The sequence below is a fragment of the Gossypium hirsutum genome, chromosome A08, assembly GCF_007990345.1.
Source record: "Gossypium hirsutum isolate 1008001.06 chromosome A08, Gossypium_hirsutum_v2.1, whole genome shotgun sequence".
NCBI classification, from domain to species: Eukaryota; Viridiplantae; Streptophyta; class Magnoliopsida; order Malvales; family Malvaceae; genus Gossypium; species Gossypium hirsutum.
The window spans coordinates 119,915,666-119,932,286 of record NC_053431.1 but is presented as its reverse complement, the minus strand read 5'-3'; the positions used below and the strand labels follow the sequence as shown (position 1 = coordinate 119,932,286).

General features: G+C 29.3%; 1 protein-coding gene across 1 annotated transcript; it reads right to left on the bottom strand.

Annotated features, from left to right (window-relative positions):
• Positions 1–1,504: 1,504 nt before the first annotated feature.
• LOC121203028 (uncharacterized) lies at positions 1,505–6,966 on the bottom strand. Its single transcript, XM_041075005.1, has 6 exons — positions 6,648–6,966; positions 5,455–5,595; positions 4,837–4,925; positions 2,793–4,685; positions 2,431–2,581; positions 1,505–2,347 (listed from the first exon to the last, which is right to left on the bottom strand). Exons 1-6 carry the CDS (start codon positions 6,667–6,669, stop codon positions 1,623–1,625), a joined length of 3,021 nt encoding a protein of 1,006 aa, XP_040930939.1. The 5' UTR covers positions 6,670–6,966; the 3' UTR covers positions 1,505–1,622.
• Between the last annotated feature and the right edge of the window lie 9,655 nt (positions 6,967–16,621).

Below are 16,621 nucleotides of genomic sequence, written 5' to 3'. Positions count from 1 at the left end.
AAATGGGAGATTATGGTTGTAATGTTACATTTAACAAATTAAATGCATCATTCATTTTTTTAGATGAGGAAGTATTTTTGTAGTCCATTAATCTTGAATATGAGACTTAAATATGACATGTATGATCTATATGGATAAAATATTAAAATAATAGTTAAATTGTTAAAATTTTAATCATATAAAATTATTAAAATGTTTAAAACTAGAATTTTACATCGATGTAAGAGGATTTATTTTCTTACTGCACACAAGCATAAAAAAACATATATATAAAAAGATATATGTGTGTACAGGGATCTATTTATACCGTTGTAAGTTTTGTATCCTTTTATATATTTTTATACGATTAATATTTTAACAATCTAATTTTTATATTTTATATTCTATTCATATGGATTATGCATGTCAAATTTGACGTAAATTAAAAATTTCTAATTATTTATTTTATGTGAAAAAAATTTAACTATTTCAGAAATATTAATATATACACTATTTTAAATTGAAATGATAAATATTGGATCGGTTAAAAAATTTACATGTATGATAAATTCAACTATTAAATTATTAAAATATAATTATACTAAGATAATCGATATTTCCCCTTTTATCTCTCTCTATATAACCTGTGCTTGTATTTATCAAGGTCTAGTCCTCCCTTGTCTTATTATTTGTCCAATTGCTTCCTTATCGTTGAGCAATTTGCAGAAGGTATCGACTAATTCATTTTTTAATGTTCTTTTTATAACCAAAGTTTACATTATAATTGAGACTGATGTTAACTTATAAATATTAAAATACTTATTTATGGGTTGAAAGATGACAACATTTCACAACATGCATTTTGGCAGTCAGAAATAGAATTAGGCAAACCAACCAGAAGAGCCAATGGTTTTGGCTGCTTGTATTACAAAATTTACACGTGAAGAAGTTCCACCAAAAATCTCAGGAGATAAGCATTTTAGTTACTGTCAACCTGCATTCCCCCACTCCCTATTGAGGGTTAGTTATTCTTTTTCTTTTAAAAAAACTCTTTAAGTTATAATTGTTCTAACCACAATTAATAGAAATTTTTCTTTTTAAAAAATAAAAAAAAACAAATGTCCAAAAAATCTGATCCAACCCACTCTTAATCTCTCTTATTCAATCTTTGCTTTAATAATTGTTCTAACCACAACAGATCTACTTCGTTATAACAGTCTTACATTTTCACCATTTTCTCCAAATAAGAACTCACTTTTGACCTAAAAACTTGTCAATGAAAATTTAATTTTTGAAAAACCTTAACCACCACTTTTGATACACTACCATTTTATAATTAGCTTTGAAAAACTGATATGTATTTTTCTTTAAAATATTTTATTATACTCTCTACAGGATACTTGTCAACTCCTAACCCTACTTGTAAAGTGGTAGAAAATTTCCCAAACTTTTTTTTAAACACCAGATACTAATGGAAAATACAAGGGTCAGTTGGTGAGGGGACAGAATAAGATGCTCAAAATTATATCTACCAAACATTCGTGAACCAATTCATTCTTGAGAATCAAATGCATAAATTCACAGATAATATATGAAGTTGTAATAAATAAAGGACGGGGAGGAATACAAAAATAAGAGCTTAGTTAGAACATTGTACCAGTTAAATCGACCACGGCCTCTTCCACGAGCTCTTGTAGCAACTTCCCTTCTATCTCATTTCCTAAATTTTCTGTTTCCGTTTTTGTTTGATCAACCCATCCTTTACCCACTTCTTTCCGCACCGCCTTTTCCACCACCAGGCTGTCACTGTCCCAGTCATCATCATTGTCCACCACATGATTACCGTCACCGGAAGCCCATTCCTTAATTTGGGCACACACATGGTCAACCAATGTGGGCGATGCACTCTCCATGTCCCTCATATGAGACCTGCGCAATGACATCTCGTTCATGCGATTGTTTGATCCATAACCTGTGATTTCCACTATGGCTGCATTCACACAGTCGAATACGAGCGTCTTGTTTGATCTCCATTGTCGTCGCTTAGCCTCATGTAGAGGTTCCTTGTCGTTCAAGTTGGCATATTTGTCTCTCAAGGACGGGTCCAATGGACTTTCAGGTGAATGCCATCCATCAATAAATGACTCAAAATACTCCTTGTCATTGAGACCAGCAGATGATAACAGTGTTTGGACCGATAAAACCCAATCATGTTCTTCTTCCTTGGCACCTGGGGACACCTTAGATGGTTTTGATGAATTTAATGTGGCTGTATCTGAACACAAATCATCCCACGACAGGGTGCGTGCAATCGATCCTATAGGAGGTGACTTGTCAATCAAGTTAGACTTAGGTGGCACCCCTGGTCCTGTATTAATAAATGGGACAGTATATGAGGAGAAATAAAATCAGACAAATAACAAAGTTCCCAATTTTTTAAGTGAAATTTACCTCGGTGCACTGGTTTGCTACTGCCCGAGGACTCTGGATTTGTGTTCTCATCCTCGTAAAATGGAGGTTCTAAAACTGAGATGGGGCTTGGCTGGTCCTGATTCTCACTTATATGGACAAGCATTGAAGGTTTTGCTACAGCCAACCCTCCCTACATGAGGTAAGCACGGTATTGTTAAGTGATTAACAAGTTCAATCCACAGAATGGAAAATATAACAATTAGTTATTTCAATCATAAAAGGCGGAGATTTTTCCTGTTCTTTTTGTTCAAGCCGATGAAGATATTATTTCATTATCTAAACAAGATGTAAACATTCAATAAAGATATGCATGACCAAGAACGTGAGGAAGTTAGAAGTACCTCCACAGCATTTGTGCTTTGTTTCTGTCCTGTGCCAGTCAAATCTGGTAATGTACTTTTACTTACTGATCCATCTAGAACTGGAGATAAACACACTTGGTTGCAACTGTCATTAAAGCTTTGAGATGCATCATTGCTAACCTTTAGAGGATGACTTATGGGTGACCCGAGTCTTCCAGGAGTTGTAGCTGGCGATTCATCTGTAGATTGAGATCCAGTACATTTTTCTATATTCGTTTTCTTATTCTTTGAGAAAAAGAAATTTGAAACTTTCCCCTTTAAAGATGATTTCATGCTCTTTGCCTTTGTAAGTTCCTTAGGAACTTGTTCTTTGCTAGGTTCAGGATCTGATAATTCAAAACTATGCCTTGCACTGTATACAGTGGAAGACACGGGAACAGATTTTGACCTGAGAAGATCTTTGGGAGAATTGCTTGTATTTTCTTCTTTATTCGGATTACTAGCCGTGCAGGAAGTTGATCCCCTAGGCTCTTGGTCCTTAGTACTTCCCTCTTCTTCAGATCTTACCAACTTCTTCGTATCAGAAAGAGCAAGCATCTCACCCAATGTGCTTGAGCTTCTCCTCACATGCCTTTGTTCTTGAGAATTCCCATTTGATGCCATCATGGTCATGGCCCATCTTTCTGAAAGCCGCTTCTTTGCTTCCCGGCAAACCGAGGACTCAGGAGAACATGATGCGTGACTGAAGGAAGAGCAAGAATAAGGGCTACCAAACCTATTGATGTAATCCCATGAATGTCTAGAAGTTGGGGACACAACTTCTGAATCACTGAGGTTTTCCACAGCATACTCATTTTCAGATCTATTAAGCGAACTATCATCACCAATGTAACCATTGGAGAAAACAGAAGAAAGTAATGTTTCGTCCCTTCTGTGACCCATCGTATTTTCACGCATCTGCGTAGTGATTTCTTTTGCCACTTCTCTTGGTTCTCGTGCACCATTATCTTCAGGTTCATCACAAAAATCCTCACCATGTAATATCCTAGGTGATGAGGGGGATGGAGATGCCACAGTCTTAATGTCCTGAGACTTCCCAGGGCTGGGCTTCAAGACCACTATTCTAGTTGGTTGAGGAGGATACTCGTCAACTTTCGGACTGGGGAAAGGAGGATAACATGCCCTGTTATTTCTATCACACTCGGTTACATGATGCATCCGAGATGGTTTCTTTGTCTGTTTATCACCGCTCCCTATTCCAGAAAATTTTTCTTTGTCAACCATCTTAGGTTTAAGAACTGTGATACGCTTTTTCTCAGGAGGTTGAGGTAAAGACTGGAAATCATAGAGATGCTGAGAGAAATTAGAATTTGGCTCTTCCAGAAATTTGAGGAATAACTCTCTATTGGAACTCAAAACTTCTAGTGCATCTTGAAATTCTTTGGTTTGGCGAAGCTTTTCCTCTGTCACCAGGTGTTTTGCTTCCATAAACTTCTGACGAACTAGAGCCATTTTTTTCTCATTCAGATTATCCTTATACCTCCCTTTTTGTGGAGAGCTATCTCTTGAATAAGTTGCCCTCGGGGACTGTTGCCAGATTTCATAAACATCTTTGTATTTGTCCAGCTCTTGACAGGGGTTTACTTCGGATAGCATTTCCTTGCCCGCAAAGCCCTGATCTTGCTCCCAGCCTTCCGCCGATATATCAGAATGACTTGAAGATTGCCGAGAAGAACCTTTAGAATGGCATCTTTGTGCAGATAAATTATGCTGCTGCCTTGGCAGTGCATCAACTCCCATCAGTTTGGCAACCACATTGGGTGGGTTATGCCTAGATGCCATTTCTTTAGACATTTCCTGGGCCATGAGCATCTTTATGGGTGTTTTATTACCTTTCTTGTTCGAAAAAGCTCTCCTTAGCTCAGATATAATCTGCAGGCACCAAAAATTGCAACACAGATTAAAACACAAGGATGTTTAAGCACAATTCAAGTGGAAGAAATAGGGATGAGTTCTGCTCAGAATTTGATTTCAACTTGTTTATGATAATTGCTATCGCAGAGACTTTAAAACCAATTTTTACCACTTTATCCTCTATCTGATGATTCTGATCTCCAAAGGTGGGTCTCAATGTCCTTGCCACGTCAGATTGACTCCTTGAGAGTGAAGAACCTGCCCATCAAGCGGCACAATGTCAACAATAGCAAGAAATAACTGAATCATAAATATCCAACGATAAGCAACACTAGGTTCATGTATAAAATTGGATATGAAAGGTATTTTAAGGGGAAATACGAGCTAACACCATAAACATAGAAAGACAAAGAAAAGGCAAGCACCAGTATTTATGGTAATCAACATGAACTAAAACAACAAACAAGCCTCCAGGATCAGAATAAAATTTCATAATCTTAAAGCACTTTAAAAGCTTCCAAAATGTTGTAAGAAAATGTCAAGGTATATATGCAGTAGTTCCCTTTCCCAAATGTCAATTTACAGAGTTCTCAATTTCCTTCAATTAGTAAAGGGGGATTGGAGAAAGAAATACAGAAACAAGTGCTGATCAAGGAAACCGTGCCATAATAATCTGATCAACACAAGTGAAAACAACTCTCTCCAAATTATCCCAATATTTAGAAAACAAATCAAACTTCAATGTAGATGAAAAACAAAACTAGATTTTTCATGAAAAGGAGATCACCATCATGCTGCTTGTCAGTAAGCAGGCGGTTTCCAGTAACATTTGTGTTCAAATCAAACAGGTTTACCATCCTGCCTAAGCATCCTGGAAATTTCTCAATATTCTGACCTCTCCTGCTCTCAAACCCATTCATTTCTACACCTGTTAACATCACATATAAAATCCCAAATCAATTTCTAAAGATTTTCCCCTTAAAAATACATAAAGAAAGGTAAAATCAACAAAGGAAAAGGCAAAATACGAAATCCAATATTCAAATTAGCTTAATGAGAGTGCACTTAACAGAATAAACTTCAAAGTAAAAATACAAATTCAAACAACAAATCCCATCCTAACTTCTAACCAACTCAAAATGCAACACTCCTGCAATTCATTCAAACCTGTTATTTTCTTTACCAATCAAATTCTCTTGGAATAAAGAGAGAGAGAGAGAGACCAAAGACAAGGAGACTTCAAAGCAAAGAAGAAAAAAAGGAGCTTGATTTTGAAGGGAAAAATGATAAATATGAGAGACTCTGAAAAAGACAAGTCTAATATTCTTGAAGAGAGAAAACTTCAGATAATATTCTCTTTTTCTCAAATGAAATGTTGCATCACATCACACGTCGCTATTAGCTCTGAACAAAACTGCAAAGTAGTATTTGTTTTTAAAAATCAAGTATTTGTTTTTAAAAATCAAATTTCTACTCTATCTTGACACTGATCAAAGAAAGAAATCAACTGCATTCATTGAACAAAAAGAAAAAAATAACTGCATTCATTGGAAAATGAGAAAAAATAAAACAAAAAATGACGACAAAAAAGAAAAAATGCCATACTAAACTAAGTAAATAGAACGAACTTTCAGATTCAAAAACTAGAATATGTCGAATCAATAAGTAAGAATCTACGTGTTCAATAATAATAATCAGCTTCTAAAACACTGAATTTACTGCGGACTTTAATATGGAAAAAAAAGAAAGCAAATCTAGAGAAAGCAAATTAAATTTAATCTAGCAGTTACATTTCTTTGAAAAAAGAATAAAAATCTTCGAAGAAAAATGAGATCGGAAGAAGAACACCAGAAAGCAACGAAACTAAAAAAAACTGCTTCACAGCTCTCCCTAGAAGCTCTGCCGCATAGAAAACCAGACGTTTACTGTTCAGGTAAGAGGCACACACATCAATTTAAAGAATGAAAGAAAGAGAGAAACCTTGGTGATGAGAATCTAGCATCAGGTGAAATGTGACCGGAGATTCGCCAGAATCCGACTATAACGACGGTGATTGGTGGTGCCGATTCCGTAAAGTACTTGTCTGAAAAGGAAACCTTTGCGGTCGAGAAGATTAGACGAGAGAGAGAGAAGGAATTTTTGGTGTTTAGTTATGGCTTTTTGGCGTTTTGGCTTTGAGCTTTTTTGGCTATGGAGGACTTTTTGGTGTCGGACTCCAAATATATTATTTAATTCTGATTAATTTACGTGTTTCGGACTTTCGATCACGGAAGCGAGAACCAAGCAGAGCTGGAGAGAGAGGGTAGCGAAAAACTGGAGGTTAGTTAGTAAGTTAAAGTAGGATTATTTTCACTACAAGTCCTCAAAATATTGCTTCAATTTGTAATTTGATCTTTAAATTTCGAAATTGAGCTCTCGTATGAGTATTATAATTGTATCGATTATCTTATTCTATTTATCAATTTAGAAATTAAATATATTTTTAATTTGAAATTGAACATATTTAGAACAACCTAATCAAATTATTAACATGTGTTTACCTGCATGATCGACTTGGATATATGTCTTTTTTTTAATTTATTTGTAAATTGATCTTTTACTTATACACTAATTTTTAAATTTTTTACCACAAGTGATATTTAAATTATCGATTTTCTTTCATTTTACTAAAAAAATACATAGTGTTCAATAATAACATGCCATGTGTCAGGTTCTCAAGAGCGATATCATTTTCTACAATAAATTAAGATAAAATTGATAATTTAGTCATCACTTTTAAAATTGAACTATAATTTAGGACCAATTTACTAATAAAATCAATATTTTAAATGAGATTTAAATTTGGTTTAATTATAAATTTCATCCTTCTATTTTACAAAAAAAAAAACCATCTACTTTAATTTAGTAACACCATCAAATTATGTCGTTGACTTGAAAATAAATAATTCAACTATTTATATGTAACAAACGAACAAAACTAAGCAGTTCAAGTTTCTATCAATAATTGAATTAATTCATCGATTTTCATAAAATATAAGGGCCAAATTCTAATAAATTAAAATGAAATAACTAATGTCTCAGAATTCATAAATAAAAGGATGAAATTAAAATGTCTTTAAATTATTTTTTTTGAAAATAAAGACGAAATGAAATATTAAGTAAATGCAAAATAAAGCCAACACAATCAAATCATTGTCATAAGCTGGGAGAGTGGGGTAATCATAAATGGAATGATAATTATTGTTCCTTTTTTTGACCTTTTAAGTCCCAAAAAGTTAATAATGATGAGGATAATGATTTTTATTCATTTACGTCGTCTGTCTTTTCTTGTATTTCGAATTTAGGCCCTATTTTATCATTAACGAATGTATTTTACCTCTATTATATCTGCATTGTTTTGTATTATTGATTGATTTTAAAATTATTGTCTTCTAAATTATTATTTAATAAATTATAATTATATTAATTTTTTATTTCTCGTGAGGAAGAGAATAATATAAAATTTTTAAAAAAAATTTAAAAATAAGCTCTAAAATGCAAAATTAATTTAGCAAGTACAGTTTTTTTAATATATTAGTTAATTTTTATTTAAGGTAAATTTTTTATTAAATGAAACAGTTGGAATTTAATTTAATGAGTTTGAAAATTTTTATTACTTGATTTCGTAATTTAAGAGATGAAAAAATTAATAGTTGCTAGATTTTTTTAAAATGGGCTGTTTGTTGTTTTTTTTTGTAGCGAAGTTAGAAAAAAATTTTGAAGGTTAGAATTAATTTATATATTTTTATTATAAATTTATTATTTTAATAGTTTGTATCTTTATAATTCTTTAAAAATTAAAATGAGTCAAAATATAATTTTACCATTACTAATCTAAATTTTTATACATTATGAAAGATTTAAATGAACTTTTTTGTATTTTAGAGGCAGGGCCTGTCCACTGGTTTTTTTCATTTCTTTTAAATGGTAGGGAAAATAAATAAATGTTCAAAAAGCTTAACACCAGAAAAAATTTTTATTTGTTTATTCATAAAACTTATATTATAACCGACAATCTGATTATCTGACAATCAGATTTTGATTTTATTTTAAATTTTTTTAATGAAACTAAAAAAGTATTATTTAGTGCTAATTTAATAATAACTTTTATTTTAGTTTTTAAATTTAATAATTAGATTTATTTTGGTATATATATTTTCTTTTGTTCATTTTGATTTTTGAAATTGGTTATTAGATCCATTTTAGTCCTTGAACTTGAATCAATATTTGAGAATACGATTAGTGCTACTGGAACATAGTCAGATCATACGGACTGAGAACTGATTAATATAATAGTCCTAATAAATGGGTTGATTTGATTGACCCAAAATTGATAAAAATAAATAATCGAGACAAAAATCAATAGTTGAATAGATTTAATATTTTTTTATGAATTTTTAGTTAATTATTTATTACTAGTTTGAGGGTAAAACCAATTGATATGGTTGAATCGGGAACCGATAGTCTAACCTGTTCAACCATTGTTAATTATTAAAACAATAGATGTTATACTCTGAGATTATACTACATCATTACCTGAAAATTCATATATATTTTTTAATTTTCAAGTTATGATATGGCATAATCTCAATATGCCACATCATTAAACTTTTATATTTTTCAAGTTCAAATACTAAAAATGGATCTAATTGTCAAATTTAAATATCATAATAAATAAATAAAAATTACAAATACCAAAATAAATCTAGTTAACAAATTTAGGGGCAAAGATTATATTTATATTATTAGGCTTAATGTTAAATTTTGCCACTAATGTTTGCATGTTTTGTCAAAATGACTTTAATTGTATTTTTAAACCTTTTTTTGGCCGACAACTTTTGTTCTTTTTTTCAATATGCTTTTTCTAACAAATATAATGAATAAATTGAATGTTTCAATTTTTTTTTCTTTCAAAAGATTTCAATATTTTATATGTTTGTTTACTGAGAGGTTTTTCTATTGAGTTAAACTTTTTTTATAGATAAGTACGTTTATTTTCTTTAGATTTAGAGTTATTTTTTAACTTAATGTATTATTTATTTATTTTATTATTTTTCATATGTAGTTATTTTATTGGGTTATTTAAGTAATAAATTATATCTCATTAGAAATATTCTACATATGAAATTCCACATCATTATCGTTAACTTTTTTAACGGTACTTTTATTAAATCTGTTAGAAAAAGTATATTGAAAAAAAAAAGAACAAAAGTTAATAGTTAAAAAAGGCTAAAAAATACAATCAAGACCATTTTGATAAAATATACGAACATTAGTAACCAAATTTGTCATTAAACCTTATTATTATGGTGAAAGCTTTTTGTATCCTTTCCATAGTCAATGGCTCAATGCTCAACAAAACGCGGTTTTGACGGTGGAAAATTTACTCCCAAAATGTTCACCTAAAGTTTAATTTTTATTACTAACTCACTTTTTTTTTTTGACTTAAAATCTTCTTTGTATTAATTTATTTTATTTATTTTAATGGTATTGTTGTTAGTGTAAGAAGGTGTGAATTTAAACACATTAAAATGTATTTATCTTCCTACTTAAAGATTAGAGAAAAATTATAAATAATTTTAGACATTAAATATCACAAAATTTTTTCCATTCATCATAATTATATTTTTAGTAAAAAAAAATAATAGAAATAACAGAGGTTAGTAAATTTTAGATTCAATTTTAAATTTTCTAATTTTTATTTTTATTTTTAAAATAATTAAAACAGGATAATAATTACAAAAAAAATCATTAGATTGCTTGTCATGCAAAGTGTGATTTTTATCTTAAAAAAATGTATTTATCTTCCTACTTAAAGATTAGAGAAAAATTATAAATAATTTTAGACATTAAATATCACAAAATTTTTTCCATTCATCATAATTATATTTTTAGTAAAAAAATAATAGAAATAACAGAGGTTAGTAAATTTTAGATTCAATTTTAAATTTTCTAATTTTTATTTTTATTTTAAAATAATTAAAACAGGATAATAATTACAAAAAAAATCATTAGATTGTTTGTCATGCAAAGTGTGATTTTTATCTTAAAAAAAATAAAAATTAAAAAATTAAGGGTAAATTAGTAAGTTCATATTTTGGTCATTCATTTTTAAAAAGTTACAAAATGGTCATTAAACTATTTAAAAGTTTTCATTTAAGTCACTAGATGTCAAAAGCGTTGTTGTGTGACCTTATTTATTCATACAACCTACAACAATAGAAAGCTATCATTTGATTTCTCCTTTACATCTCAATTTTTAATGAAACAACTTTGAACGTCGCGAATCAAAATTTGAATAGTTTTCTTCTCTTATATCCAACACTAACCGTCAGATCAACTTGGATTTAAGGTTCTACTCATTGATGGATACCAATCCATCATACAAATCATCGCTTGGAGCTCGCTAGTCAGACTTAAAAAAAATAAAATTTAATAGCCTAGTGATTTAAATAAAAACTCTCGAATAATTTAGTGCCTTAAATGAAAACTTTCAAACAATTCAATGATAATTTTATAATTTTTTAAAGTTAAATGACTAAAATATAAAGTTACTAATAATTTAATAACCTTAAGTATAATAATTACTTTTAATTATTCCCAAAATTTAATTATCAGCTAAATTTGGGTAAAAAACAAAAGTTTGCTTATACATAAATCTTTGTTTGTTCTGACTAAAATGGGAATTTTGTTAAATGGGAATTTTCTGTCAATAAGCCATTTGCCATATTAAAAATGAGGGGAAAAAATCTAAATATAAAAGAAAGATAGCTAAATTGTAGCATTGGTATATTGACCTTGCAATTTTGTTTAATTATAAAATTGCTTTAGCTGACATTGATTGATTGATTCATCCATGTTGTTTCCTAAATGATGATTTTCTTTTTGGCATTTGACGAGGAAAATTTGGGCCTACACCAACGACCAAATCCACACAATAATAAGATTTTATGCACTATGTTTCACACGCATCCACATACCTAGCCTTTCCTTCACCAGCTTTTTCATTAAGCGATAATATAATTTTTAGCCCTTAAATTTAGTAATTAGATTCAATTAAGTATATATACTTATTTTTTGTCCATTTTGTTCTTGATCTGGATAATAATACCTATTTTTGTCTATGAATTTGGATTATGTCAAGATTTGATGATATGACTAGTATTATTGAAACAAAACTGAATTGGATGTAAAACTGATTGATATAATAGTTTAAACAAAGTAGTTGAACCGATTAACTCAGAGAATATTCAAAATTAGTAAAAATTGAATTCAAGACAAAAATTGACTGTTGAGCAGGTTAAATCGGTTTAATATTTCTTTTTTAGATTTTTATGATTATTTATTTAATTAATGTTGGTCTAATGATTGAACTAATTGAATTGAGAACCAATGGTTTGAACTGTTCAACCATTGATTCAGTTATGAAAACACTGAATATAACACTCTGAGATTGTACCATATCATCACCTGGAAATTTGTAAAAAAAATTTAATGTTCAAGTGATGACGTGCATAATTTTAGAGCGCTACACTATCAAACTTTTATATTTTTTCAATATTAGGAACGAAAAATGGACATAATTATGAAGATCGAGTGTCAAAGGGAATAAAAATAATACAAGTACCAAAGTGAACCTAGTTGCCAAGTCTAAAGGCCAAAAAAATTATTAACCCTTCACACTATATTTAAGTTATATATTGTTACGAATTAGTCGAGTATCAACTCATTAATTTAAAAAGTAACAAATTAGCAGTGTAAGTGAACAATGATGGGATTTAAACTTTGTTGATGTAATTATGTTCTCGCTAATTTATAATATATTTAAAAAGTATAATTAAAATATTTTTATATAAAATACAAAATAAATTCAAAATGATTTAACTTTTATATTAGCGACGCTAGTTCATGATATTCTCTAAATCACATCACATCACTATTAAAACATAATTAAGCGTCCATGCAATTCCATGATTAAAGGCTCAGAAAAAGGTCAAATCCATTCCCATTTATCACGGAGAGAAACTTGACCCTACAAATACCATGCATGTATTCCTCTATTTATAATAATTATATATAAACAAAATAATTCTTTTCATTATTCATATAATTGAAAATCGATAATTTAATCAATGAAATAAAATTAGATATAAAATAAATTGCTCTTAATCGATAAAAAAAGGATAAATCTTAAAATTATATATAAATTTTGATTTAATGCGTAATAAATACATGATCTTTAATTTAGTGTAATTATATACATAAAACTCTATTTATAGTTCAAATGTATATTTGAAACTTCAATTTTAATTTAATTATGCACCTTTAAAGAAATAAATACATCAATTTATTTTTATATTGTATAAATATAATTATTTATGTATGTAATATATAAACATAAAATGGTGTTATATCAATAATGGTGTAAATAATTTATAAGAATTGGATCAAACCACAATTTCATATATACAACTACACATTAAACTATAGTTCATGTATAATTTTGAGATTAACCGCGGTTGAATCTATTTGTGATTTCTAAATATTGTTTTATTTTTATTTAATTATTATTAAAGGGATGATTCAACTGGTTAAATAAAAATTAGTTCGACCACTAGTATGATTTTTATAACATTAAAGTAGGAAGTAAATGAGACATTAGTGCTGGTAAGCTCTTTGAGTTCAACTAGAAAAATATTCGAACTCGATTTAGTAATAATTGAACCTAACTCAAGTAGCTTGAGCTATCGATCAAGTTCATTTTGAGCTTAATAATACTTGACTCGAACGACTCGCGAGCCTTATTGAAATTTTCATATTTTATATTATTAAACTACGTTACTCTTAATATATATTATTAACCCTAAATTTAATTATCAACTTGAACTCGAATTTAGAAATAGATATTTAAATATCGAGTTTTAAATTTTAAATCAAACTTGACAGTATTTAGGCTCGATTCGATTACACTTTTATATTAAAGTATACTTTTAAAATATATTTTAAAATCAATAAAATAAGTTATTAATCCCGAATAACCTGAAGCGGGGTAAAAACTGAACTACGGATGGTCCCATTGGAACACCCAAAAAATTTCACGTGACAAAGCTTTATTCATTACATGACAACGGTTTAAATAAAAGAATTAAACTTTAAAGTTAAAACGGGAATATTCGTTAAGGTAAATGTGAACAAAGTGAATGACGGCTTAATGCTCGACAAACGACGCCGGCGGGTAAATACAACCCGGGGATCAGTGACGTGGCTTATTTGTGGGACCACTATGTTCAAAACAATTGAGAAAATTTATCATTTAGACCTCCATGTTTGTGTGTTTTGTCTCTTTGAGTCGAGTCAAGCTCAATCAAATATGAGTTAAAGCTCAAGTTTGATTCAAAATTCATTACGCAAAGCTTAATTTGAACTAGATCAAATATTATTATTAAGATAAACCTTAACTCGAAATAAAATTAAACATTCGAGATTGGATCAATTAAACTCGTTTAGACAAGTTATATACTTAAACTCCTCAACTCACTTCAATATACATTTTTTTGGAGTAAAATAGTAATTTGAAAAAAAGTTTAATCTTGTTATTAGTCTTTGTACTTTACTAAATTCTCATCAAACCATAGCTGTTAAATTTATTGAGTTATGTTATTTCAAAAATATAATACGCCAAACATATTATCATATATGTAGTATCATATTTGCTTGTTATTTCCCTGTATTCAATTAATGGATTAATAATTGTCATTTGGGTCAAGGCTGAAATTTCAAAAAATTGATAAGTATATGAACTTAGAACGATCTAGTTGGAGCATATGTACCAAATTTACAACTATACGCATAGTACATGATTATTAATTAAATTTAATCAAACGAATTTAATTACTACTGTTTGGGACGTGATTAAAATTTTAAAATTTAAAAAATATAGGGACTAAAAATGACCAATTTAAAAAATTTAAAGACTAAAATTGATCAAATTAAAGTGTAGGGATTAAATCTATAAATTTTGCAAAACACATAGACTAATAGAAAAAATTTAACCTAAAAAAATACATTTGCAATAAAAAATTAAATTAAACTCGTAAGTAAGCATTTCTTGTAAAATATGAGCAACACCAAATCTCTCTACAGCCTAAACCTCCATTTCTCCTACCCGTTGTCCTCCTTGCTTGGACCTTCCTCTAAGTGGTTGTTGTGTAACAATTGCATAATGTCCATTGGAATGCTTATGTATTTTATCACCAACTTGATGAATTAATTTCAAGATATAAGGTTTTCCTATTATAACATGTTGCTTTAAGAGGCCCCTATTCTTTCATCAAATATTCTACTTTTTCTTAAATATTTAGGTTCAAATACCCATAAATGCGTTGTTTGCTTACTGGCTTAATATAATTTGAAAAATATAATTTTTTTTGTTTTTTCAAGTAAAACTCGAATAGAGAGTGTAGATGTCTTACTTACTGTTTAATTGTTTTAATTATAATATTTTTTTTTAAGTTTTGAAATGTTCTTTAACATTACATATTTTGCAATAGGTCCAATAAAAAATTGAAATATTTAGTTGAATTAAAGATTTAAATGATTTTTTCATGTTCATAATTAGATCAAACCAAGTAATCATGCTTATTAAAAATTAAAAAATCAGCTGAATTGAATTTGAGATTGGGTCATCCATAGATATAAACCCTAATTTTAGGTTTATTAAGGGTAAAAAAATTGTGAAATTCGTGCTAATAAAAAAAAAAACTGATATGATATAAAATTATTGGTCAGATATATAATATTATATATATATTAAGCTTATCTAAAAAATCATGGAAGAGACGGCTGTCACTGCCAGGTGCCTTTGTTAATAATAATACCATTGATAAATGGCTCTATCCTTTAAATATTTTGTTAGCCTGTACCTATATTATTCCCTAAATTTATTATAATTATATATCCCAAGTCCCAATATATTTTAAATGTTAAATAATGTTTTATACACTTGAAATTAACCTCTTAAAATTAAATATTTTTTTATATAATAATATCTAAAATTATTTATAATCCGTTCCTAAATTTTAGATAGGAGGATAAGATACTTTAACACACTCAAGCCCACGTCCTCTTACATTAATAACAATATCAATACTAACCGAATTAAAACTCTGTCGAAACCATTTTTTTAAAAAACGGGAATCGACTTGGATTTCAAAATGAAAACGAATAGATGAGTCGCCACCAATCTTTTTTGATGAGGTGTGATCGGGTCACCTCATAAAAGTGGTTGTTTTAATAAATAGTTTGATTTATTTAAACAACGATTTTGGTCCACGCAAATCAAGAAAATAGGTTCGGGAGTCGGTTACGCACGAGGAAGGATTAGCACCCTCGATACGCCCAAAATTAGTACCTAGTTGATTAATTAGTGTCTTAGTGTCGAAGATTTGAAAACTTGAAAGAATTTAAAATACGATCCCTCTTTATATTAATGCTGATTTAAAAATGATCGAATAAATTAAAATGGATGTTAAAGACTCTCTCATCTCGAAGTAATAAAATATCACGCCCAGTAAGTTAGGACACGTCATCTCGAACTTTGAGAATGAGCTTGCCTTTATTTAAAATTCATGTATTTTAACTTCTTTTTTTTTTTTTAAAAAAGGATGTTCGGTTATTTAGGGTAAACGAGAAAAGTCGAAACCCAGTAAGTTAGGGCACGTTTTCTCGAATTTCTTAATACCGAATATTGCCTTTATTTGCAAAAGCTCTTATCTCGAGATAACAAAATGTCATATTCGGTAAGTTAGAACACAACACCTCGTATCTTCGAGAGTAAGCGTTTATTTCAAAACTCGTATTGTGATTTAAAAGAATATGCCGCTATTTAGGTTAAACGAGAAACATTGAAATCCAGT

What these genes read in the sequence shown, in the direction of transcription:
- LOC121203028 (XM_041075005.1), bottom strand. Translation starts at nt 6,669, where the DNA reads ATGCTAGATTCTCATCACCAAG. An exon ending in TACTGACAAGCAGCATGATG is followed by an intron (nt 4,926 to 5,454) that starts GTGATCTCCTTT and finishes CTTGATGGGCAG; the next exon opens with GTTCTTCACTCTCAAGGAGT. An exon ending in AAAGCACAAATGCTGTGGAG is followed by an intron (nt 2,582 to 2,792) that starts GTACTTCTAACT and finishes TACCTCATGTAG; the next exon opens with GGAGGGTTGGCTGTAGCAAA.